The sequence below is a fragment of the Juglans microcarpa x Juglans regia genome, chromosome 3D (genome assembly GCF_004785595.1).
Source record: "Juglans microcarpa x Juglans regia isolate MS1-56 chromosome 3D, Jm3101_v1.0, whole genome shotgun sequence".
NCBI classification, from domain to species: Eukaryota; Viridiplantae; Streptophyta; class Magnoliopsida; order Fagales; family Juglandaceae; genus Juglans; species Juglans microcarpa x Juglans regia.
Window position 1 is genome coordinate 19,246,065 of NC_054598.1, and position 27,197 is coordinate 19,273,261.

A 27,197-nucleotide genomic window follows, 5' to 3' on the forward strand; every position below is an offset into this window, starting at 1 on the left:
TTCAAAATTCAATAAATACTTAACTCAAACTATCTTATTATTATTAACAATCTTATTATTATTTATAAAATTATCATCTCATCTTATTCTCCTAGCATAAATTTGTGAGAGGGCCTTTCCTTCAGATTTTGTGGACACTGCCAACGCCACTGCGATAGGGCGTCAAGCGACCAAATTCCTGCTTTTAGTCAGTCTCTAAATAAAAGTCACGACGCACAAAAGTCAAAACAATTATGAGGATTCCCTTGCAATTGGGTGGCTTGTGTTTTCTTTTTTATTATTTTATTTTAATTTTCCATTATATTCTGCTGACCTCCCTACCCCGTTCCACACTACACCCGACTGCGCATGCCCCCTCCATCCCATAGGGAGAGGAACAGAGAAACCACCAAATAAACACGAACACAACTGAACATTAGTAGAATAAAACACCACTGCATTTTAGGTTGGAAATTCTGAGATCAATACTTTATTGACGTAATTTTTACATGATAAATAACCTAGAATTCATACAGAACAGCAGACATTCCAAACTTTCTTCTCGGTTCAAGTCAAAAAAAAAAAAAAAAAGTAAAGGAAAATTCATGCAGATGTGCTTCAAAAACTGTACATTTTTTTTTTTTTTTTAAAAAACAAGGAACTGGGTGAGAAGATACAAAAATTGGAAACTAATACAATCATCACAACTATTGTACAAACTTTACACGACTGCTCAATAAAATATTAATGAGTTTAGAAAAGTAATATTTTTGGATGAAAGCACGAAGTTGAATTTATTCAGTATCGATATCAGAGTCCAATTGCTTACATGTTACAAGAACACCTTCATCCCAAATCTCGAGAGACCTGAAATATGCAGAATGAATAGATAGTGAATCATTTAATAGGACTTCATTATCCCTAGAAAACATAAGGTCAGTACTTAATTCAGCGGAAATAAACGCAGATCAGAAAAGCTATTGCCATCACAAGACTACAAAAGGGAGATAAAACGTGAGCAGGAAAGCTTTTGCAAACACAGACCTTTTCCCATTGATGTCGATACAAAGGAAGTGACCATGTCTCCATCCATCTTGGAAATGGCCAAAAAAGACATCACCAGACTTTGAATAGAAACGACCTTCACCATAGGCCCTTCCCTTCCAAAAGTTAGCAAACCATCGATCCCCAGTGTGAAAATAAAACCAACCCTACATGACCACAAAAGTCCACATCTCTCAGGATAACCCACAAGGAATTCTTCAAGGAACAAACAAAATATACTCGTGCATTTTTCTTTTTCTTTTTTTTTTTTAATAAGAATCGATTTATGTTTGCAACTACTGTAGGGACAAAAACAAAAGAGACTGCAATCTATTGTTCATCACCAGCAATTAATAGGATGTGCGGTTCCCATCCTTTATGTTCACTAAATATAGAAGCAAAAAATGCATTGGTTTGGTTTGAAGTATATCCTCCACGGAAACAGAATAAAATGAACTTATAACCACATATACCGGTTATGCAATCAAGAACAATGAATATTTAATAGGAGCAAAAGATAAATTTCATGGACATAAACATAACTCCCACAGAAGCAAAAAAATTTTGTTGTCAGCAAGGGCAAACATCTGGAAGATATAAAATGGGATAAATTTGTTTACTGTTTTTAGGTGTTCACAGGGATTACAACAAGGGCCACTTACACGATGCTTACACAAAAATACAACAAATGCCTTACTCCAATTCTAAAGTAGTCATTATAGATGTAGTTTCATGGTAACATGTATTTGAATATGATCTATAATAAACATATTTAACTTTTTAATAGGTGCAAAACAACATATTTAATTACCAAACTTTTACATCCACATTTGCATTTGGATAGGCGTTTCTTTCATCATCCAAGCATTCCCGTGCATTTCAAGAGAGTCATGCAATTTCCATCAAAATCCAAAACATTTACAATATCTACATTTTTTAATTCAGTAGTTGAAACCAGATATGGCCAAAAGAACTGATTTCAAAATATTCAGAAATATGATAGGCCATAGTGAAGTAGGACTATCCTATGGTCCACAAGGTGGTCTTTCAAGTTCAAAATAAACTGTGTAGAAAAGAAAAAGACAAACCTTGCCATGCATAACATCTTCCCGCCAAGATCCCTGGAAAACATCCCCATTACTGAAGTAGAATGTACCTGGACCAGATTTCTTACCATAGCGCCATATACCGTCATATATGCTTCCATCTCCAAGAACCAGACGTCCCTGTATATGTATTCATTCAATCATAAACAAGCATTGCATTATCTTTGTACAAACAAAATCCAGAAGTTGAGTGTCACTCAATGTTAGTTTACAGAACAACCACCTTTCCTTCAGGTAGACCTCCTTGGCAACGCCCCCAGTAAACCCCTCCTCTGTATTGCATCTCCACAATAGGACTCCACTTTTTTGAAGAATCTCTTTCAGCTTCCTGCATGAAAGCTATACAATCAGAATTGAAATAGCCCCTCCTCTAATGTTCCGGAGCACATAAGAACAAGTCAACTTCAAGATAGAATGATAGGTTATAAATCACATGACTTAAAAAACCATCTTCAAGATATACGGAAAAGAATTTACATTTCCAAAATGTAGACAAAGAAATGTCAAAATTGTTCCACATCACTTGTTTTGCATCCATCTTTACAGCTAGTATTGGACATCCATTGTCCATTAAGATCCGATCATAAAGATTATACCCTGTCACTAGTTTTCTTTCCATTTTATCTGCTGGAGTTGGAAGAATAGTGCTATTTGAGGATAAATGGTATTTTGAGGGTACTATAAGTCAAAAGTTCTAGTTTTAGTACTTCACTGCAAAACAGGTGACACTTGGGTGTGAAAAATGTAGCATTGTATTAAAGTAGTGAAATGTAGCATTACATTAAATTAGTGAATAAAGCGAAAGACAGCCACTGAACAATAACAAATACTTTTTTGAGGTAGATTAATTTCGGCTCACTTTTCAAAAAGATATATGACTTTCAAATTTTAGTTGTCATAAAATCATTTGAAACTGCAAAGTTGCTTCAAAATTGTGCAAGTAAAAGATAGCAGTTTCAAAGAGCTATTGTATGCGGTTTGATGTTCAACTGTCGTTTGATATACAGTATTAGAAATCAAAGATAGTGTATATTGTGCAATATCAGCAAGGACAGCGAGTGACAACAGAAATAGCAATCCTTTGTTTTTCTTTTTCAGAGTTGCCATTTCTGTTCAATTATCACTTTCACTACCGTTATCTGGTAAGTGTTCAAAAAAGCAGAAAAACCCAGCCATGAGGTCAAGTACGCAAACAGTACCCAAAGGGAAAAGCTAATGAACTAGTCACACATATCATAGATCTCCAAGTCAGAGTTCAAAGCATTGACAGACATTGTCTTGGAACCAAAAATCTTACAATGTCTTCGGAAAGCATGAAAGAAATGCTCAAAGGAATGCAAAGTACAAGTACAAAAAATAGTGTGAGGCCAAGGAGGGGAGGACCATGATCCATTCCAATTTGCATACACAACAATCTTCTTATTTTCTTGAATAATATTCCAAAAATTTAGATTATTCATAGTCCCATTTAAAAAGAAAACTGCAACTATATACTACTTAAAATGCTTAGCAAGACATTGTCCGTGCACCAGTGTTTCAAGTATTTTCTTTTTGCTAAGAAATTAAATTCTAAAGAACAAACAGTTAATTCAATTTTTTATTATTATTTTTTTCTACAAGAAAATCTACGCTAGCTAATTGAAGGTTCATCATCTATTATTTCAGATTTCTGATGTATCATCTGATTTTATGGACTAGTAATTAAAAGAATTAATTTAGGACAATATATGGAGGTTCAAGACCAAATAAAACATGAACACACTATGCTCTGCTGAGAAAAGACAGCTTTTCAGAAAATAACCATGCCTTGCAAATTGAAATTTTTTTTTCACGGGCCAACACATTACCAACATAGATGCTGCACGAACAGATAGAACTCCTTGCTTTTTAGGAACATCAACATATTTTCCCTTAGGTGGAGTGAATGTGTGATTGTAAAAGTCCCTCATTGCTTCAAACCCTGCATCAGTCAATGCACTCCAAGAAGAAGTGCTTGAATTAGCAGCTGGCAGTGCTTTCAGATCATCCCTAGTTTCTGGATCAAGGTTTGGTGTCGTAAATGAGCTATTGACATTGTCTTCTAAGTCCTCCGAAGGTCGTACACCAACTGGCAGGTGGAAGACACTCAGGTTATCAAGCATTGGCTTAGTTCCAGTGTCAACAACTCTTTCTTTTGCCCACTCCTCTGCAATCTGATATGCAGGCCCCAAGTTCCAACTCATGAGTGGCTCCCTTTGGAAAGCAGGAGTTCCTAGACGACACACTTGAAACATTATTACCCAGACCAGAAAGTGTTGGACTAATCCAGATTTAGTAATCAGTTGTTGTAGGAATAATCTGAGAACAAGTATGTCTGGTAATTTACATCCAAGAAAGTTATAAAGAAAAATAAACCCACGGTGCACTACCTTCTGTAATTGCATTGTAAAAACTGGCAGACATGGTGGTTTCTGATGATCCAACCTTACTTTGTTCAGACTCACTATCATAATCCCTATAAAAGCCAAACAAAGACAATAAAGGAAAAGACACAACGTAGATCATTGTAGCAGACATATCATTAAGTGAACCAACACAAAAGGAGGAAAGCAGTCAAACCTTGAAGCATAGAACTCATTATCATTGCTGCTAACCACTGCTTTAAACTCTTCAGGGTACTTTTCAGAATCTTCAGCAGTACCGTTTACATCAATCCCATTTCCTCTCTCACTAGAGTCTCTGGAATCTATCCCCTCACAAGGACTTGCATTCTCATGTAAATGGTTTCTCTCGATTTCGTTCAACTGCGGATTGTGTCTCCTTAGAAGATCAAAAACGAAAGGAAAATGCTGGGCCAGTGTAGACAATATGCTACTTTTCTTAGAAGACCGTTGCCTAGTATCACTGGTAATCACATGATCATACATCAATAATTTAAAAAATAACAGTTGTAAGCTGGAAAAAATCAGAAAGTATAGGCTTCAAGTAAATATGAGCAAAATCAGAGGCATATATATACAGGTCAAGGAATATGAGTCATAGGTTGTTGCAAGAAACACCAAATGCACACAAGATTACAACCAAAATAGAGCAGGCAGTCCGAAGATTTTATCACGATCATCTAACGAAGAAATTATTTTTCCTTTTGATGAAAGACATCTTCCTTTGGGCACTTCAGGCTTCCCTAGTTGTTTCTGACCAGACACGATTTTGCTTTTGACACATGCAGGGTCTGTGGTTGGAACCTTTACTAATTTTCAACATGCAGTGTAAGAAGTGCATAATGGGTCAGAAAAATTCTGTCCACCCAACCCTCCGATATACTATCTAATAGTACTGCAAGTGAGCACTATAGTTTAGGGCCCACAATTGAGAGAATATTAGAAACCCCTATAGTTTTTTCTTTCTTGGGAAGGGGCCAAGGGCCCCAATAGCTACACCCCTAATTCCAAACCAACATTTCCACCACCATGTTCGCAAAATTCTTTCGAAATTCAGAAATTAAAAAATTCTTGTTACTAATGATTTTATTTCTTTTTCTGTTCTATGCATTAAGAATTGCCCGAAATTCAGAAATACCAAGTGCTAAGCATTTCATCCCTCTCTCGCATCTTAAGAATTACGGGAATTGCATTCTCTCCAAATGCACCCACCACATAACGCAAAGGGGCACCATCTTCCAGTGCCAATGAACTGGCTGCGTCAAATGTCCAAAAACACCACTGACCACTCCAAAATGATGAGAAATTGCAGCCACAGTTCTCTATCAACACTACGCTGAAGCAAAAAGATGATTGATGTATTCCACATCATTCCTACACATGCAATACCAATCCATCCCTATTAAATACATCTTCCTTAAATTATCATAGGTCAAAATGCTTCTTAATCCTGTCCAAACGAAAACAAAAAGAGCCACTTCATACAAGACAAATCTAGAGAAATCTGCCCAACCTCTCCCTATGTTTGACCACCACTCCATATGGCTAATGCACCTCCTTAGAACACTACCCTCCCATTTGCTCTCATATTTAGCTTCCACCATCATTCTCTGCAAGGCGTTTCTCTTTGTTTCATAAAACTGTAAACAATTCCCCAAGAGTGCTCGGTTGAACCAAAGCAGGTTCTTAACCCCTAACCCACCTTGAGGAGATCAGGATACAAATTCCACCACGTGATCTTTGAAAATTGAACATTTTCAATACTAACAATCAATTATCCCAAAAGATAGAACATCAGATATAATTAGTCAACAAAACAAAAAAAATACCCTCGAAAAATCTTACTCTAGTCCAAACAATGCATGTTAAAAAGAATAGCCATGCTTAAGACTTCAACTCCACAAACAAGCAATGTATCAGACTTAAACAAGCACAAGAAACAGCCCTAGTGAGTTGGAATTTGAAGAAATTTTAATTGTATCTGCAAATTGCTGATGACAGCTATGACATCTTGGTAACATCAGCAAATTCAGGCCCAGCAGATTTCCACAAACACCTGCAATGATTTCCAGTTCTCTTTACATTTCTCTGATAATTATTTGGCCTCTGAATCAATTTATCAATAGATATACGCAAAAAAAGACGATGAGAAAGAGAGAAAACAAGCAAAATAAAATTCAATATACAAATTCAATCAATTATGCTCTAATATTAAATTCCAATTTTAAAGCAATTGGTTATCAGAAGTTCAGCAACAAACAATCAACAACAATAACAAGCTGGCAACAATAGCAAGAGATCTCACCCTACTATAAGAACTGTTGTCAGTAGAAGGTTGGGCTCCAGATTAGGCTCGTGAATTACGGATAATACAATCCTCTGAGTGTATTCTGTACTTTGACGGAAGGTATGCAGAAAGGCATATACATCACTGTTGCTGATAGTATTCGAACTTGCAAGGACACATATAACCATGCCATTCAAATCCTACCAAAAAACTTTTTTATAAATCAAATTCCGCAAAAAAATAAATAAAATAAAATAAAAAGCAGCCGTTAAGAGTAGTGGACTACAAACATTAATGGTGGGTCTGGGATGTTATTTGGACCCCTCCCTTTGGTTTGTTTCTTTCTGGCCCGTAAACTTTCCATTTAAGCAATATTAAGCCTAAACAAACAGTAAATCTAATGTAAGCCATATTTTGCTCACATAGATATTTTGCTCCTAGAGTGAGCACAAGAATGATTATCCAAACTCTCTCACTCTCCCTCCCACCCACCCCACCCCCCCCCCCCCCCCCCCCCCCCCCCCCCCCCCCCCCCCCCCCCCCCCCCCCCCCCCGGTCCCAATTTTAATCCAAGCAATACACCAATATTGCCAAGACCAACAATGGTGACAGCACATCTTTCACCTCCACTGCTTCTGTAGCCGCTTTATTTGTAAAGGACCAAGACCCATTGAGCAACCAAACACATTTGGAAGATCTGGTAAATAAAGTGATTCAATTGCAGATCACGTACAGGCAGCTTTACAGAGAATCAAGTGAGTCTTGAAGTCGGGGCTACGCAAACAATGTTTTTAAGGAATCAAGACATGGACTTAAATGATCAGTTGTGACCTAAGTTTTTCAACCGTGAATTCTAAAGGGCAAACTTGTTGACCCAAAAGCAATTTTGCCCATCCCCTCACCTTCCATCCATCTGAAAGGTCATATTTCAAATCCATATTCTATTTCATTGATTCCAGACTCTCTTTTTTTCCCTGATAAGTAATAAAGGGTTTAATTGATGAAAATAATAGGCATAGGCAATGTAAAATTGATTCCAGCCAGTTAAAAGGATGGAGAGGTTGATAAGTGGAAGTTGATGAAAGGTAGATCGACGACAAAGAAACCCTCTTCAATTCAGTCTAAAGGTAAAAAAGATATATTAGTCTTGGATAATATATATTGAAGTTTTTATTGGGTCAAGTAGGTGAGGGAGGCAATCTCCCCAACGGACCAGCTTGAATGAGTGAGGAGAAATCTGCCAAAAGCTCAGTGGTTTGGGCAGATTTCATTAGTTGGGTTGGGTTTCACAAACCTAATGATAAGCCCTAATAATGTTATCAAGTGCTTCACTCCACAACATAATTAAATAAATGAGTAATGGAGGGATGACATTTCAACAGCTTGTTAACTTTGGGCTCCACATTGCTTCAATTAGATGTTCAAGGACCGCTTTATCCACTTCAGAGTCTCTCTTATAGCAAAAAACCTTACAAAAAGGAAAGAAGATATTTTTATGACAACCAGCACACTTGTCTACTTTGCTTTTCCTCGTACATTCAAAGGAAAGGGCAGTCATATAGAGATTTCAAAATTGAAGTTCGTACCTTCGCACCAAAACCAAGGAAAGGGCAGTCATATAGACACTGTAAAATTGAAGCTTTGGCATTGTAACCAGCTCCAAATCCAACTTTTGCTTCCTTGTATCTTTCTAAAATCTGTAAATGGTTGCATTAGCAACAAAAATTACTAGAATAGGCAACAACCAGAATGAACAAGAGATGAAATACAGAAACTCAAGAAATAAAAGACAAACATTGAAGTTCCTCCCTGTAACTACTGAGTTTGAACAGAACATAGTGCAACACAAAATAAAATAGTTAAAAAAGCATAAATCAAGAAAAACAGCCTAAGTAAAAAATAAAACATGAAACTAATAAACGAATCAAGGTGGCATGGTTTAGGAAACTTACTTTTATAAGTTCTGAAACTTGAACTTCTTCCACGTCATTATGTGATACATCAATAAGTCTTCTGTGTTTCTCCTGAACGATATAATTGGGTTTCAGCAATATTGTATAAACTTTGAGAGCCTAACAAATACCAGAAAAAATTGAACTTACAGATATGAGAATGGATATGGCATTAGTAGCTAGTAAAACAGCATTATTTGCAGTTTTCAAAGCCTCATCTAGAGTAACCAAGTCTTTTCTGAGTAGCATGTCAGTGTCAATGTCTGTTGATGAAAAAACAAAAGAATGAGCCACTTACACCATGTTTGGTCAACCAAAACATTCAAAAAAAATTTCAACTTCAATCAAAATATATTGCACTCTCAAAAAGGTTCTATTTCAACATTTAATCCAATTATTTACCTAGATTTCATTGAAAAAAGTTTATTTATTTATTTATTTTTATTAAAAAATAAAAAAATCTCTTTCTTAATTTTTCTCTCTGTATAACCAAACCCGACGATGGAAAACAATCATTTGTTATTTCTGATGAGATTGGGCAGTTTGTGACAGCGGGACCACGACTAAGTGTTGGGGTGTTAGAGTGATTTGGATGGGCTTTTCAAAAGACATAGTAATAGAGTCGAAACTTTTTTCCCTTGTGAAGGATGGAGGTTTCCTGGTTATTACAGAGAGGAGCTGAAGGGCAGTGACTAAGCTGTTACTGGGGTCTGCTACAGTGCAATGGTTGGCAAAAGTATTGGAGGACTGTCTAAGGGATGACAAGAAAGATATTTTCACCACAGTCAGGGAAGGCAACCGTAGCTTCATAGCGCAGAGGGCTTCCAATGGTCGCAGCCGCTACATGGCGTTGGTGGAATATGGTGGTGGTGGAAGACGGAATTTTATATTTATACCCAAAGAGGAGGAGGCCAGTGGGTGGAGAAAGAGGGGGGAGGCATTGTGGGAGTTCAACTTTTTTTTTTTTTTTTTTTTTTTTAATTACTAAGAATAAGCACAGCGCAAGTACACATGATGTATACAAAAAAAATACCTACTACACTCTAGAAAGCATGAAAACTAAACTGGAAATAGATTCAATACATTATCATCATTTCTTACGAAGATCTTAGCCCACAAACTCAAAGTAGAAAAGAAAAAAGTTCCAAAGATCTTCAAAAGAACGCTCTTTGTGGGAGTTCATCTATGAAAGGAGAAACACCTACAGAGGAGAAGCACCGATGAGACCATCGGCGGTGAGGATCCAGCCGCAAATACACACATACAAGGAGGCATTGCTGGTGGAGCAACCCTATGAAAGTCAAAAAGGGGCGGTGGCATGGAATCGCAGAGAGGAGCCACTGCAAGGAAGGGTAATGGACACGGCACTGATAGAATTCCTCGTATTGTATGATGGCAGGGTGGCAGTGGCAGGCCTAATGTTAGCATGGCAGTGGGGGATGTGCATAGTACACTACTAGACGTAAAAGTGCAATTGAGTATGCCGTAGAATAAGGTTGATTGGTTAATACGGTGCGTTGAAGTTAAAGGAGAATTGGGCCTAGTGGGGGCATGGGAGAAGGAGAAATAGGCTTAATGAAGAAAACAAATGAGCAACGTATTAAGGGCCTAGGCCCGATAGTTGACGAATCCAGTAAGAGTTTGGGTGCTGAAGAGGGACAGAGCTGCCCATGTGGGCCAAGTAGAGTGGGTAACCAGTTTGGGCTTCAGCCCGTGGGGAAAAAGGGGGAAAGGTGTCTCTTAGGCCCCAGCCCGTGTGGAGAGTCCGAAAAAGGGGTGACCATTGGCCCATCACCGATGGGAATCTCATAATCTCGTCGGAATAGTTGGCAAGAGCACCGCATCTAGCTGAGGGACCATTGGAGGAGGTTCAGAAGTCGCCGACGGAGGTCTAAAAGGTGCCGACGACGGTGGAGGACCTGATAGAAGTAGTGCGGGACAAGGAAATGAACGCTTCACCACCATGCGCTGAAATTCTGGCATATTGTGGCCAGAAGACAACGCCGATGAACAGTAAGGAAGCCCCATCCATTCCGGCGGAGGCTCTACAACAATCTGAGGAGCATTTTGGGGCCCAGGCAGCAAGGCAAGCCCACTCTGTGGGAGTTGTTGAGGTGAATTCCGAGGAAGCTGTTGAGGGGACTCAACAGATGATTATTCCCCTTTCTAGAAGTGATGAGGGAACTATTACTGGACCACAAATGCTTATTCCCCTCTCTGGAAGTGATGAGGGAACTGTTATTGAGTTGGAGGGCAGAAATCTCTTCAGGGAGGAGGAGATGGGGACACCATCAAACTCTCAGTGGGCTTTTAGAGAAGGGGAGCCCATACCCCTGAACTGTATGCTACCAAACGAGTCTAGTGTCTCTGATTAGGTGCTACTCAAGGTAAAGAAAATTCAAAATTTCTGTGGGGATGGAGTGTGAGGGCTTCAAGGAATAGTTTATGGCTGTACTTACTGCGAAAGAGGTGGGTCACACTCAGTTCAAGAAATTTGGGACCAAGAAACAATGGGAACTAAAGAGACTTACGTGGTCATTGAACTATGAGGGTAGCTCAAGCAAAGATAGATCCAAAGGGAAGGGGATAGTATCTCCTATATGAAGCTTAAAATTGTGTCTTGGAATGTCCGTGGGCTTAATGAGGCAAATAAGCGTCTTTGTATAAAAAAAAAATTCTTCCTGGGTGGAAGGCGGACATAGTATGCTTACAAGAAACCAAGCTGAAATTTATTTCAAGGAAAATTGTGTGAAGTATTTGGAGCTATCCCTATGTGGATTGGGTGGATCTTGCATCGAACAGGGCTTCGGGTGGAGTCTTAGTGATGTATGACAGAAGGGTGGTGAAGAAAATGGGAGACTTCATAGGGGAGTGTACAGTGGCTTGTTCCTTTAAAAATGTGGAAGATAATTTCTTGTGAGCATTTGCAAGTATATATGGACCGAATGTAGACAAATATCATACAACTATTAAGGGAAGAACTTGTTGGAATACATAGCTGGTGGGATCTTCCATGGTGTATGGGTGGAGATTTTAATGTCATAAGATTCCCAAGAGAGCAATTTGGAGAGAGTAGGCTGCACCTAGCAATGATAGAATTTTCAGAATGTATTTTTTATTTGAATCTGGTGGATCTTCCTCTCATGGGGGGTTCTTTCACTTGGTCTAATACTCAGACATGGTCTCAACTGGATAGATTTTTAATCTCACTGGATTGGAAAATGCATTATCGGGATGTGTGCCAAAAGAGGTTGCCTCGCATTTGCTCGGACTATTTTCCCATCTTGCTAGATTGTGGTGGTATCCAAGGAGGGTGCCAATATTTTAAATTCGAAAACATGTGGCTGAAAGCTGAAGGCTTTGTGGACAGGGTAAGGCAATGGTGGTCATCTTACTAGTTTCATGGCACCCCCCTCTTACATCCTTGCAGGTAAACTAAAAGTTTTAAAGAACGACTTAAAGCTTTGGAATACTCAATCCTTCAGAGACATAGGGGAGCACAAGAAAACCAAACCATGTGGGAGGAGATACAGGAGCTAGATACGATACATGAGGATATGGTTCTTTCCCAAGAAGAGAGATCTTGAAAGATAGAGTTGGTTTCAAAATTAGAGAAGGTAAGAGGAGATCTCTTAGCACTACCAAAAATCAAGAGCATTGTGGCTGAGAGAAGGAGACCGAAGTACGAAGTTTTTCCACAGAGTAGCTAATTCTCGTAGGAGAACTAATACCATTGAGATGTTACATATCGATGGTGTGGATTGCATGGAGGCTCCCGTGATTCGAGAACATGTTGCTGATTTTTTTGAACATCTGCTTACAGAACAAGAGGGGTGGAGGCCAAAGCTTGATGGACTAGGTTTTGAGTCTATTGAGCCACATATTGCTTCTTGGTTGGAAAGGCCTTTTGAGGAGGCAGAGATTTATGGTGTGGTAAGAAGAATGGTCAAGGACAAAGCACCAGGCCCAGACAGCTTTTCCAAACATGTTGGGAGGTTGTGAAAGAGGATATAATGAGTGTGTTCCATGAAATATTTTCAGCTGGAAAATTTGAGAAAAACATAATTGCCACTTTTATTGCATTGATTCCTAAGCAGAGCAGAGCAACAGAGGTAGAGAATTATAGGCCCGTTAGCCTCGTCAATGGGGTGTACAAATTATCTCCAAGGTGCTTGCAAATCACTTAGGGGAGGTATTTGGTAAGATCATCACGAAACCACAGAATGCATTTGTAAGGGGCAGACAAATTCTAGACTCAATTCTTATCGCCAATGAATGCCTCGATAGTAGATTAAGATCTAGTATCACAGGGATCATATGTAAGCTGGATAGGTCTACGATCACGTAAACTGGGATTTCCTACTCTATTTGTTCGGGACATGCAAATTTGGGGAGAGATGGTATTCGTGGATCAGATAGTGCATTTCAACAGCAAGATTCTCAATTTTGATAAATGGCAGTCCAATTGGCTTCTTTAACAATTCCCGAGGCCTAAGACAAGAAGATCCATTGTCCCCACTTCTCTATGTAATTATTATGGAGGCGCTTAGTAGGATGACATCAGCATTGGTTATGAATGGCTTTGTGGCTGGCCTTTAGGTTGGTGACCCTCATAGGGGTCTTATTAATATTTCTCACTTACTATTGCAAATGACACACTAGTATTCTGTGAGCAAGATCAAAACCAGCTCCAAGCATTGAAGGCAATTCTACTCTATTTCGAAGCAGCGCTAGGTCTGAAAGTGAACTTTGATAAATCGGCATTAGTGCCAGTTGCGAACGTTAGCAACATTTGGCAATTTGCCAGCACGCTTGGATGTAAGGTTTCCTCTCTCCCCATGAATCCCTTGGACTTATCAAAAAAAAAAATGAATCCCTTGGACTTCTGCTGGGGGCCACCTCAAGGGCTTTATCAATATGGGATACAATGATCGAGAAGATAGAACAAAGATTTGCAGGGTGGAAGAGGTTGTGCTTGTCGAAAGGTGGCCAGATAACTTTAATTAAGAGTACTCTCTCTAACTTACCAACATATTTTTTGTCTCTATTCCCAATTCCAGCTAGCTTGGCAGCCGGGATTGAAAAATTTCATCGTGATTTCTTATGAAGTGGTGTGAGGGATGAATTCAAATTCCATCTAGTCAGTTAAGACAAGGTATGCAAGCCAATCTCCTATGATGGGTTTGGAATTAAAAATGAGAACTTTCAATAGGGCTTTACTTGGAAAATGTTTATGGAGATATAACATGGAGCCAAAAGCCCTACGGAAGTTGGTGGTTGACTGCAAATATGGAAGTTTGTGGGGGTGGCTGGTGTACTGAAGAGGTGAATGGGGCTTATGGAGTGGGAGTTTGAAAGCACATTAGACGAGCATGGGAGGTTTTCACTCGCCAAAATAAACTTGTGCTGGGTGCGGGCTCTAAAATAAAATTTTGGAGTGACATATGGTGTGGGATGATGGCCTAAAGGATTCCTTTCCCTCAGTTTTCCGGGTGGCATGTGATCAAGAAGCTTCAGTAGCAGATCTCATGGTGTTATTGGGAGATCAAGTCCAATGGAACATCACTTTCGATAGGGCAACACAAGATTGGGAAGTAGGCAAGTTTGAAGAATTCTTTAGCCTATTGTTTTCTACAAAACCGAATGGACAACAATCGGACAAGTTGTGGTGGGTACCTACAGGTAAGGGTACATTCTCGATTCGATCCTTCTACAAGTCCCTTACATACTTACCGAATAATCAGTTCCCATGGAGAAGAATCTGGCGGAATAAGGCGCCCCCCAAAGTGGCCTTCTTTACTTGAACAGCTTCCCTAGGAACTGCCAACAGATAAGCTGAGGAAGCACAAGGTAATTATACTAGATTGGTGCTACATGTGCAAGAAATCTGGTGAGGCGGTGGATCATCTCTTATTACATTGCGAGATAGCTCGAGCATTGTGGATTGAAGTGTTTTGCCAAATAGAGTTAGCTTGGGTAATGCCCGCCACAATGGTTACGGTTTTGGCCAGCTGGACACTTCTAGGAGGTGTTCCACAAATCAAAGTCATGTAGAAGATAGTCCCTATCTACATTATGTGGTGCATATGGCAGGAGCGCAACAACCGGACATTTAAAGATAAGGAGCGGACAAAAGAGGAACTTTGATCCTTCTATTTTAGAACTTTATTTCTACGGGTCATAGCTATAGATTTTAACGGCCTAGATTTTCATGACTTTCTTGTTTCCATTACTACAACCTAGATAGGTCTTATCTCTTGTATACCATCTTGTGTACTTGGGCTATGCCTATCATCATTAATAAAATCATTTACTTATCAAAAAAAAAAAAAAATCCTTATTTGATTTCATTGACAAGTTAAAATCATAAAAACCATAACAACTTTTACAAAAATCAAAACAAAAACTACCATAAAAGATTATATTCACTCAACTTTTCAACTCTATGCATCCACTTTCACAAACCCCCATACAAAACATATTACAAAAATAAATATTGAAATTTTTCCATCTACTTTCACAAAACCATATAAACAATACATCTAAAAAAAAAAGCCTCTCTGAACATTCTTAAGATTCTCTCAACCAAACATATCCATAAGTCTAGCAAATTCATCAACAAAGTAGTTAACTAACTGTAATTAACCAGATAATGTTCTTTTATACTCTTCTTTATAACTGGACTAAATCATCCCAACCAAACAATAATTCCACTTTACAAATTTAATGACTAGTTAATGTTTTTTTATACTCTTCTTTATAACTGGACTAAAACATCCCAACCAAACAATAATTCCACTTTACAAATTTAATGGGTACACTTGTGAAAAACAAAATTTAATGGGTATGCAGGCTTCATTTTACAATTTGTCTTTCTTCCTTTCATAAGTAACAGAAATTTTATTGCTAAAAGATAGGTGTTACCTCAGCACACAAGAAGTATACATGAGATCCATGAAGCTATTTAAAAATGAAAAAAAATTGCAAAAAATTCATGAAAAGTAGAAATAGACTCGATACAAGGTATTTAGAAAGAGCTCCAACTCTTGACTTCTCACAATCCTTGAAACTGCACGCATTTTGATTCACCATAAACATCACAGTAAACGAGCCAGGATCATTCTTCAGAATAAAGTGCTTGATGACTATCAAACTACCCTTTCCAACATACTGGAAGTACCACCACTCAACAACATAAACCAATGTCTCCCAAATAGACCAAAAACCATGCTTCGTAAAATGCTAGCAAACTTACAATGTAGTGGAAGGCCATCCACAGTTTCCCACTCTTTTTACACATGCAACATCGGTTGACTGCAACTACAACCCTTAATACCGCTGTCGACATGAAGAACATAAATCTATGGACGCCTTAAAAAAGCTTCCAAGGAAAAGGTGGGGAGCCATCATGAGGACAAAGCACATGGTAAAAAGACTTTATTTAGAATACACTTTGCTAGATAGGCCCCAATCATTGGCTTCCCTAACAAAATTTACACACCACTGGATAGAATCATGCCAGAGTTGACAATGATCTACCACATAAGCATCCTTGAAATGAGAAATTCTAAATAACTCGAGGAAATCATCTTTCAAAGATAGATCACCAAACCACACATCATGCCAAAAGAGGGTCCCAAACCTGTCACAAATCTGGTAAAGCATGTGAAATCTCCTCAATCCCTTCTAATATTCTTCCGAGGACAAACCCTGAATGACTCATTTACATCATTGGAACACCAACCTCCTCTCAAACCTCCATGCTTAGCATCCACTAGCACCCTCCAAAGGTTATATGTTTTGTAGGCAATATAGCCACTTTCCCAAAAGAGCTTGGTTAAAGGAAATAAAGTTTCTAACCCCCTATTTTTGTAACTAACAAACACACATTGGACCACTTCACAAGATGGAACTTACACTCCGCCTCTAAACCTCCCCACAAAAATCTCATCAATAACATTTTTTTCAAATTAACCTTCCAACTAGATACTACTTATGAAAAAAAATTAAAAAAAAATCTTCCAACTAGATACTTCTTCAAAGCATAGGAATAAGCAACATATAGAGCCGAGATGATCATGCTTTGCGTTTCAATTGTCAAGTTCAACCAACCCATTTCTGTAAGCCATGACAGGCATGCATCTCAATTGACAGCAAGCACTTTACCATTTGCAACAGATTACAAGAAAGTTTACCAGTACCATGGTGTTAATTGATACCAGTGCCACGACAGACAGGATTCTGCCAAACATCAGAAGCATTTTTTTTATTGGCATCAAGTGTCCGGGAACAGTGTCCCAACTAATCCCGGGGGTGTACAGGCCCTTGGCAAGAAGTTTACCACAAGTGCAAGAAGCATATTATCATTAACCACAATCTTTTTCAATTTCCTTAATGTTTGTATCTGATTCTACAACTAATGGTCTACACAATCAGTCTAGGAAGTTGTACTAATAAAAGAAATTTTTTTTTTGATCGGTAAGTTGTACGAATAAAAGAAATGAGGCATCACTTACCAATAAACAAGTTTGTATGCTCCCGAAGCTTTCCTACCAAATGTTTGACCTGTAAAATTGGGTTATATGTACAATGTTAGTGTATGCATATATAAATAGTCATACAATTTCATATGACCAACTTTCAATTATGTAAAAATTCTGAGGGCAAACATAATATTCTCCATAACTCTGAAATATTTAAAATTGATCACAACTAAATGAAAGATTTCAGTAAATTGATGAAAAAAGTAATCAAAAATTGTCCATAGACTTTCAATATAGCATAAAGTATGACGTAAGGAATGGATTCTGTCATAATCAGGAGTGACTTTTAGTTTTTTAGCCAGAAGTGTTCCATGATGTCCTGCTTCTTTCAACAGCTTCGAAAATTGTGATCGAGATTGGAGGTTAATGATTGACCCTTGGAATCAATTTTTTAAGTTACGAAAATTATCGTTAAAAGCACAAAAGGCTCAATCCAAGTACACAGGACTTATACAGTGTTGTAAAAAGCACCAGCGGACTTAAGCGCAAGTGCTGTCTAGAGCCTAGGCGCAAAGCGCAAGCACACCTGATTGAAGTAAATTGCATATTTTTAAAATTAATGTAAAATAATAAATAACCCACAAAATACCATAGTAAAAAGTTTAAAAAACAGGATGGTAATATATTTAGCCTATTAACTCAATTTATTAGAGTAATGCAACATGAAGATCAAGTAGTCAACTAATTACATAGATTTAAGAAATTTCAATCAAACACCCTTGTGCTAAGGGGTTCTTAGGTTTAAGATCCTGTGGAATTGTATTGAGAATTAACCACATGTGGTACGACTTAGAAGTCCATTAGAACGAGAACCCATTTGAAATTTTTTTCTTCCATCAAGGTTAATCAAAAAACACTGGGCAGCTTCACAAATTGCCAACTGTCAAATTTAATTTTGTAAACTAATTAATTTTTTAAAAAATAATAATAAATCAAATATTTATGATGAAAACATATTTTTTATTTAAATATATCTAACTTAGAAAAAGAAAACAGAAAACTGGAATGGCCACCTGGTGGGCAAGCAAAAAGATTCACTATTCCATTGGGCATGACCCAATTCCATCCCAACCTGACTGAAAAAACCATTCCACAAAGCACTAGCCACCTTGCAATGGAATATAGGATGATTTACAGACTACCCACTTTTCTTATACATGCAGCACTAGTAAATCACAATAATGTGCTTTTTTCTCAAATTATCCAAGGTGAGGATCTTCTTCAAAGAAGCTCTCCTTGCAAAAGCTGCAGCTCTCAGAGGTACCTTATAAATACTCATCCAAGGAAATGAATTGTTACCATTAGAGACAAGTGCATTATAGAAAGAGGGGCCTTGAATATCCCTTTCTTGGAAAAAGCCCAAAGGAGCTTGTATCCACCTCCTCATCTCACACTAATGGAGTAAAGCAGATTAAAGAATGCAGTAAAGGCTTCTCTACCTCCAACTCATGAGCTGCTCTGATGAAGCTAACATTCCACTGTGGGAGGTCATTAGATATCACCAAAAACTACAAAAGCATCCTTAGCATGAGCAACACCAATTTAGGACTGTCAATTGGGTCGGAGTCGGGTCAGTTTTAGTCAACCTGAAAAACGACCTGACCCAAACAATTAAACAGGTCAATCACCTCAACCCGAACCTGACAGGCCTATTTCACAAGTTGACCCGACACACCCATTTGACCTATTTAAAAACAAAAACCAAAAAATAAAAACCAATAGGCATGTGTCGTGTGGGTATGGTTCCAGAATTAAATTCTAGCATAACATATGGGGTGGTGATAGGGCACTCAAGGAAGTTGATCCAAAAATCTTTCGTTTAGCGAGAATGTAGGAATGTCACGATTGCTTGACCTTTTAGACTTATCTAATGGTGTTCCTCAATGGTGTGTAACATTCTATAGAAATGCTCAAGATTGGGAAGTCGACACTTTTCCGGAGTTCTTTATTCTTGTGTACTCTACTCATATGGGGGGAAGTTGAATATAAGATTTCTTGGGCACCTCTCTAAGAAAGGGAAGTTCACCATCCACTCATTCTACCAATCCCTTAACACGCATAATGCAAGCCCATTCCTGTGGAAGAGCATTATGAAGACAAAGGCTCCCCTAGACGCAATCTTCTTTGTATAGACGACTTCCTTGGGGAAGATTCTTACTTAGACAATTTAAAGGAAATACCGAGTCATTGTCATGGATTGATGTTGCATGTGCAGAAAGAGTGGGGAATCCATTGATCATCTACTATTTCACTGTGACATTGCCATGACCTTGTGGAATGAGTTCTTTGCTTGGGTGGGAGTGGCTTGAGTGATGCCAAGAAGGATGATCAAATCTCCTAGCATCTTGAAAGAAAAGGCCCTAAAATTTTATTGAAACAAGTAAACAGATATTGCCCAAGTACACAGGGAGTATGTAAAAGAGAACACCTATTACAAGTTAAGCGCTAGAAAATGATACAAGAAAGTCATGAAGAGTAAATCCATCAAGTACAATGACAAAAGCGCAAAGAAATAAGGTATGAAAAAAGAAACTTCTAAACTCATCTAGAGAGTGCTTCCTAAGTTCGGCATCAAGAATACCTCAGGTATTCTCTGAATACTTCACTATTATTCATTACTTTATTATTACTTTTCACCTACTTGTTATTACTATTCATTACTTTTCACTACTATTTAATATTCTATTATTACTTTTTCATTACTTTTTCACTACTATTTACAAATCTTCTCACTACCCAAACGTAGTAAAGCTCCGATCATTTCTTTCAAGCCAAATGCACCACATGAGGCGAGGCAAGGAATTATTCTCCATATAACCAGTGAAATGTGGGTTGCCCAGAAGGCCTTTCCAACAAGCAAAAAGATCCACAGCCATCCTAAACTAACCATGCAAGTCCAGTTCAGCTAAGGATCTCATCTCATAGCCCTCTTGGCACCTCACAGTGAAGTAATACATGATCCACTGATTTACCACTTTTCTTACACATATACAATAACCCATAATAATAAGTCCACTTTTTTTTAAGTTGTTCATGGTCAAAATCTTCCCAAAGATGCTATCCAACCGAAATTAAAAAAATAAATAAATAAATAAATAACTTAGGAAGGCACCTTACTCCAAATGCACTTGCTTGGGATAGATAATTTTCCATTGATGCCAACTACTAAACCCTAGAGGTTGGCCTGAGTGGTAAGAGTCTTGATCTTGGTGGAGCATGTATAAGGTTCAACAAACTCGGGTGCAAACAATTTCTATGGACCATCAAACTAGGGAAATCTCTCCTTGAATTACCCGAGGTATACTTGTAAGAAGCTCCTCACCGAGAGCATGCGCACCCCAGGGATTAGTCGGGACTCTGTTCCAGATACCCGACACCAATCAAAAATAGATCCCGAATACTAATCCCTGAAATTTCGTCCAACTGGCAAAAGCCATGTTAAAACTAATACTAGATGGCCTAAGGGCTTTGTGTAAACAGAAAAATACCCATCTACAATTGATCAACAATTACATCTCTATTACTTCTTAGAGAAACAGACAACATATTCCTTTACAATACTTTTATTTTTATGGTATCTTGGGACCTCAAGCTTTCAACCACTTATCATTCCATTTCCAATATGTCTCCCTAATTGATAAGGCACGACTTCAAACAAATTAGCACCTTTTGAGAAAGTTGGAAAATTTTAAACGGTAGTGTTGTCAAAGTAAACTAAATGCATTAGATATTTCAAAAAACCAAAAAAACATAGAAAACATTCTCTCATATAACCCTGCACCTTACTACAACTTTAAAAGATTTAGATTGCTCCATACAAATCCAAGAGACAAGAATATATAAAGCAAAATGGATGTTATCGAAGAATGGTTTCTGTATAAATCCTAATTATTATTTTTACTCTTGATAGTTCACAAGCACACACTACCTCATCATGGCGCCTCTGTCCTTCAAAGCTGAACGGCTTTAAAATAATCACAACAATGAATCCATTTACAGATCTTATTGTTCTAAGAATATCGACTGCAGCAATGTGATCCAAGCCATATCCTGCACTAGCCACCTAGTGAAAAAAAATAAAATAAAAAAGAATCGTTACCAGGGCAATTTATGTAGCAGAAAACTTTTGTTGAATGAAAAATATACAAAATTTATCCAAAATGATATCAGAATCATAAATACAAGAGTAACAGGTAAGGAATGTACAAACAAGGATAATAGCTTTTGAATGCAATTGTATGAATAGTGAAGCTTCAAGAATCCTTGGAGTAAGATCTGCGAAAGTAATCCAAAGGATAAATAGATAAGAACTTCGATTGCATACGACATTCATATGATTTGATAAGAGTGTAGATTATGGTATAGATTTAGTATCATATTTTGCTGTCCAAAAATAAATAGAATATCTTATCCTTCACAATACATAGGAGTTTCAGTTACTTTGCACAGCATCATGGCTTGCCTCCATATAAGAATGAAATTTCCAGCAAGATTGTATATCTTTTACCGCAACTCTAGACCAACTTAGGAAAAACATGAAGAAAGAATTAACCTTTTCCAGTGAACCTTTGTTGTAATTTCGCCTTTGATGAATCTTTCATGAGAATATTCCTGCAAAACAGTTGATAATGATGGATATATCATAGACACAAAATCTCAAGTACGATCATTGGAGGATAATTGACTAATCCTGGAACATTTCAAGAATATAACTAGTTCTATATGCAAAAAATATACTGAAATCACAAAGAGATGCAACTAATGCACAAGGAAAACTCCAAAAAGAAATGAAGAAGAAAAATATAAGAGAATAAACATAGCCCCTAAAGTTTACATCATCTAAAAACTGAACCATACATAGAGGAACTCAAAGCTGTAAGAGAGAGGCATCCTCCCAAAGAGAAATCAAGGAACACATCCTTCAGCCTAGGCGCAAGTAGTTCAACAAACTGAAACCAGCATTGATTAAGGGGTTGTTTGGATACAAGAAGCATCTCAACTCATCTTATCTCATCTAATTATTACAATATTACCAAGCTCCCACTCAAGATACAATAAACAATCAACTTTTTCAAATCCCAAAACAAAAATAATATTCTAACAATATTTTATGCAACTTTCAACTTTCATCTCATCTTATCTCATATCAACTCACCATCCAAACCTCTCCTAAAAAGTTGAATCTTTTAACTCTTATTTTCCTTTTGAATTCTCTCTGTGTTGAAGCTCAATGGCGATGGTGATTTCGTTGGAATGTAGTAACTGTGGAATGTGTGGTGGAGTATGATGTTTGCTCTAATAATGAATACTCTTGCCGTACAATTTGCTGTTTTGTACAGGTCAGCCAATGTTGGTTTTTATTGTTTATGGTCTCCAGTATTGAGTGTCTATGACATCTATATTATTGTAACATGCTATTTCTCTTTTTCACTAACAAATAAGTATACAAAGGAGAGTTTTGAGCCCAGTAGAATCACTTCAAAATAATCAAAACAGTGTAGGATAACCCACAAAAGATCCACCAGACTGTGTTTGGTAAGTGAAGTTCACTACTATTCGCAAACTATTCATTACTTTTTCACTACTATTCACAAATCATCTGAGATCACCTCAACATCTAAATGTAGCCTAAATCTTCTTGATAAGTATAATCATAGGGCATAGCTGGACAGGCCCAGTTGCAGGAGCTCGTTGCCCAGCCCTATTTGATAATTGGTCTTCCCTCGGAACACAACATCTTGATTGTCTTAGCTTCTTATTGCATTTATCAAGAAAGTACCAAGAAATACTATTGGTGCCTTCTTTTAGTAAGCAATAAGAAATTTAATTAAAAAATATGAAAGATGGGTCTAGAACATGGGATGTATACAAAAGATCAGCAAAGAGAAACTAAGATTTACGTTACAAAGTTCTAGAAAAGAAATTTCAAGAAAAAAAGACATAGAAGAGAAGCGCCCCCCCCCCCCCCCCTACATTGCCCTAATCAAACCCATCAGGTATAGGAAGGGCACTCCAATATGAATATGTCGAATAGTGTCCACCGAACGAACCTCTCCACGCAAGCCAACAGCTCCATCACCAGCTTAGACATGATCAAGAATGCTAATAATGGAAGATAGAATCAGCTCCAAAGGTTGCTTACTGCATGCCCTTAAAGAAGTACATTAGTTGAGCTTTCAACACTGTGAGGTAGTCAAGCTTAGGGGTGTAATCAGTCTGGTCTGGTCAGTCCATGAGGGAATTTTTGGACAGGACCGAAATTTTCGGTCCACCCATTTTCCAGCCCAAGACCAGACCGATTACCTCTATAGACTAGACCTGACCATTATCTATCGGTCCGGGCCAATGCAAAATGGGTCAACATACAAAAAGCCCAAAATTACATTCTAATGTGTATTTTCGGCCTAACTAGGCAAAGCTCATGTACACAGGAAGTATACAAAAGAGACATCTAATTACACTCTAGCAAGTTGAAAAGAAAGCAAAAACTTGAGCATTCCCTCCCTTTAATACAATAGCAGAAGAAAACCATTGAACCAAAGAAAATGCAAAAAAGTTCCGGATTTTCCCCCACTGTTCTCTCCTTGTTGTTGAAGCATCTCTCATTTCTTTCCAACCAAATACACCACAATAGGCACAAATGAACCATCCTACATGTCACAGCCAACTGAGAGCTATGATGTTGCCTATTCCAACATGCTAGGAGGTCCACCACACTCTTAGGCATAACCCAAGTCAACCCAACCCTACTGATAATGCCATCCCATAATTCCCTCGCCATCTCACAATGCAGAAAAATATGATCAATCAATTAACCATCTTTCTTACATAAGTAGCACCACTCCAATATAATCATCCCTCGTTTTCTTAAATTGTCAGCAGTCAAAATCTTACCTAAAGCAGCAGTCCAAGTAAAAAATGCAACTTTAGGTGGCACTAGAACTCTCCATATACCCTTCCATGGGTACACTATGGGCTAATGGTCTTGCAGCACCTTATAGAAGAATTTGACAGAAAATTTTTTTGTTCCCTGAATGTTTCCACAGCATTCTATCTCTCCCAAATCCTCCTAGCTTCCTGAAATAAAGAAAACTGAAAAAACCTGCTATCTCCTCAACTTCCCAATCCTGCACATTTCTGGAAAAGGTTAGATTCCGGTACACTGTGCCATTGGCTCGACATAACACATCTGAAACAGCAGCATGTTGATTTCAGTCTAATCTGAAAACTCTTGGAAATGCATAAAACAAAGCTCTCTCTCCACATCATTCATTAAACCAAAAACTAATTATTGTGCCCTCACCAACCTCCAAACTGGTGTGTGTTGCAAACGCCTTCCACCCCTTTCTAATAAACTTCCAAAGACTCACTCCATAAGTCCCCTTACCCTCGTTAGAACACCAACCCAATCACAACCATACTTCCCATCTACTACCATTCTCCACAATGAATCCTCCTCCAATTGGAATCTCCACAACCACTTTCCTAATAGGGCTTTATTGAAAGTACTTAAGTTACCCACCCCCAAGCCTCCCATCTCCTTTGGACTGCACACTTTTGGCCAACCCACAAGATGAAACTTGTATTCCTCACCCATACCACCCCACAAAAAAGTTCTAAAAAATTTTCAATCGGATTAGCCACCCCCACCAGTAAAGGAAATAAAGAGAGATAGTACGTAGGAAGATTGGAAATGGTACTTTTGACAAGAGTTAATCTCCCACCTTTTGAAAGGTAAAGCCGCTTCCAACCCGACAATCTTTTTTCTACCTTCTCTACTACTTCATCCCAAATAGTTTTTGCTTTAAAAGAGGCTCCCACAGGAAGTCCGAGGTAATTCATAGAAAGAGCAGCCACTTTACAACCCAACAAATCAGCTAGATGGTTAATATTCTCCATCTCCCAAACCGGGACCAATTCTGACTTTCCCCAATTCACCTTGAAACCCGAAACCACTTCAAAACACAAAAGTACAGACCTTAAAGCTTGAATATATCCGCTGCCAGCATCACTGAAAATTAAAGTGTCATCCGCATACAATAAATGGGAGATGGATAACCCATTGCTATTGCTTCCCACTGAAAAACCAGCAAAAAACCACCCCTTAAAGCAGCTTCCACCATACGACTCAAAGCCCCCATTACTAAAACAAATAGAAAATGAGATAATGGGTTCCCTTGTCTCAAATCCCTCAAACTCTGAAAAAATCCACAAGGTTTGCCATTGACTAGCACAGAGAATCGGGCGGTCGAAACACAATGTTTAATCCAGCCACACCACCTACCTCCAAAACCACATCTCCATAACATATAAAACAAAAATCCCTGCTCACGTGGTCATAGGCCTTCTCCACGTCCAGCTTGCAAAGGACTCCCGGTATACCATCCCTCAACCGGCTGTCCAAGCACTCATTTGCTATCAAAACTGAATCCAAAATTTTTTGACCCCGAACAAAGGCATTTTGAGGTTTGGAGATTATTTTATCCATCACCAAACAGATGCGATTTGCTAGCACCTTCGAAATGATTTTATAAATCCCACCTACCAAACTTATAGGTCGAAAATCTTTCAATTTCATGGCCCCCACAATTTTCGGGATGAGAGCAATAAAAGTGGCATTAAGGGACTTCTCAAACTTGTGACAAAGATGAAACTCTTGAAAAACCTGCATCACATTATCATTCACTACATCCCAATACTCTTGAAAGAAAGCCAAAGAAAATCCATCTGGGCCCTGGGTTTTGTCCTTCACTATATTCGCTCAATTAGAAGAGACACCTTAGGTTTTTAGAACTATCACACCATTTTATTATGATGTCCTACATCTCCATATATTTATATTCATGGATTAACACTAGTTACCAAACAAACTTCCCCACATTTTTATTTTATTCACATTTTTTGGAACAAAAAAGCAAAATTCATACATTAAAAAAAAAGAGAGATATGTTGCCAAACGAGCCCAAGGAATCGCATTTAAAACCACAACGCTGCGCACTCCAATCCAAAACCAAGAACCATATAGCAACATGCTAGAAATGTATAGATGCAACAACCCATTATCACGTTTCGCCGAAAATCCTCATTCACCATAATATCCAAAACAAACATAGCAAGTTAGAATCAGAACGACAAAGAAAGTTTTCCTCGGCTCACCAAAACCGCAATGAGGAGGACTTCAAAGGCGAGCCCAAACAGAAATCAAGAACGGCGTCCTTCCTACTCCCAATGCCAATCACCTCAACAAACTCAGAATCGCCCCTATATCCTCACCATTCACTTCAACATCGTTGCCTTCGTCGAATTCATTCGATAAACCGTCTTTCTCCGAACTCATTACAAGTCGGACAAACTGCTTCAAAGTTCTGCTATTCTTCAGCCTTACGCCATATTTCGGGAACCTTCCGTAGAAGACACGCTTTGAAGAATAAGGGCATAAGAATGCCCGAGATAAGGAGCGGAAACCTAAAAATACGGGAAGCTGCATAGAAATGTGCATGGTCTGGAACAGGTTTCCGCGTTGTCAATCCTATATTCGGCAGACGGGGCGGAGGGTTTCGACGGGCAGAAGGCAGAAGGCAGGAGTTGTTAATTTGGACGGTGTCGATAGAAGTGAACCAGTATGAGTGTCGATTGTCGAAGAGGAAGACAGTCAAATTGAAAATCCGCCTAGGCAAATAACAGTTCTTCTATATACATTCGTTGCATATAATTGAAGCGTATCGTCTATATCACGTCAGATTTAAAATAAATATTTTTTTTTTAAACGTATATATTTTCTCTAATCAGCTCTCTCATCAACTCTCTCTATCTCTCGTTTCTCAGGTTCTCTCTCATCAACTCAGTCTCTTATTAATTCGATCTTT

The 27,197-nt window shown here is 38.2% G+C and overlaps 1 protein-coding gene across 1 annotated transcript; it reads right to left on the minus strand.

Moving 5' to 3' along the window:
* Positions 1-630: 630 nt before the first annotated feature.
* Positions 631-26,988, minus strand: LOC121255328 (protein ACCUMULATION AND REPLICATION OF CHLOROPLASTS 3). The gene is given in 17 exon segments (XM_041155590.1): positions 631-846; positions 1,024-1,190; positions 2,112-2,249; positions 2,353-2,457; positions 3,977-4,380; positions 4,538-4,623; positions 4,728-5,012; positions 6,855-7,036; positions 8,423-8,533; positions 8,789-8,860; positions 8,939-9,051; positions 17,305-17,353; positions 21,260-21,394; positions 21,542-21,606; positions 21,884-21,942; positions 26,488-26,593; positions 26,596-26,988. Coding segments are annotated over 17 exon segments (2,385 nt in total). The 5' UTR covers positions 26,831-26,988; the 3' UTR covers positions 631-773.
* Between the last annotated feature and the right edge of the window lie 209 nt (positions 26,989-27,197).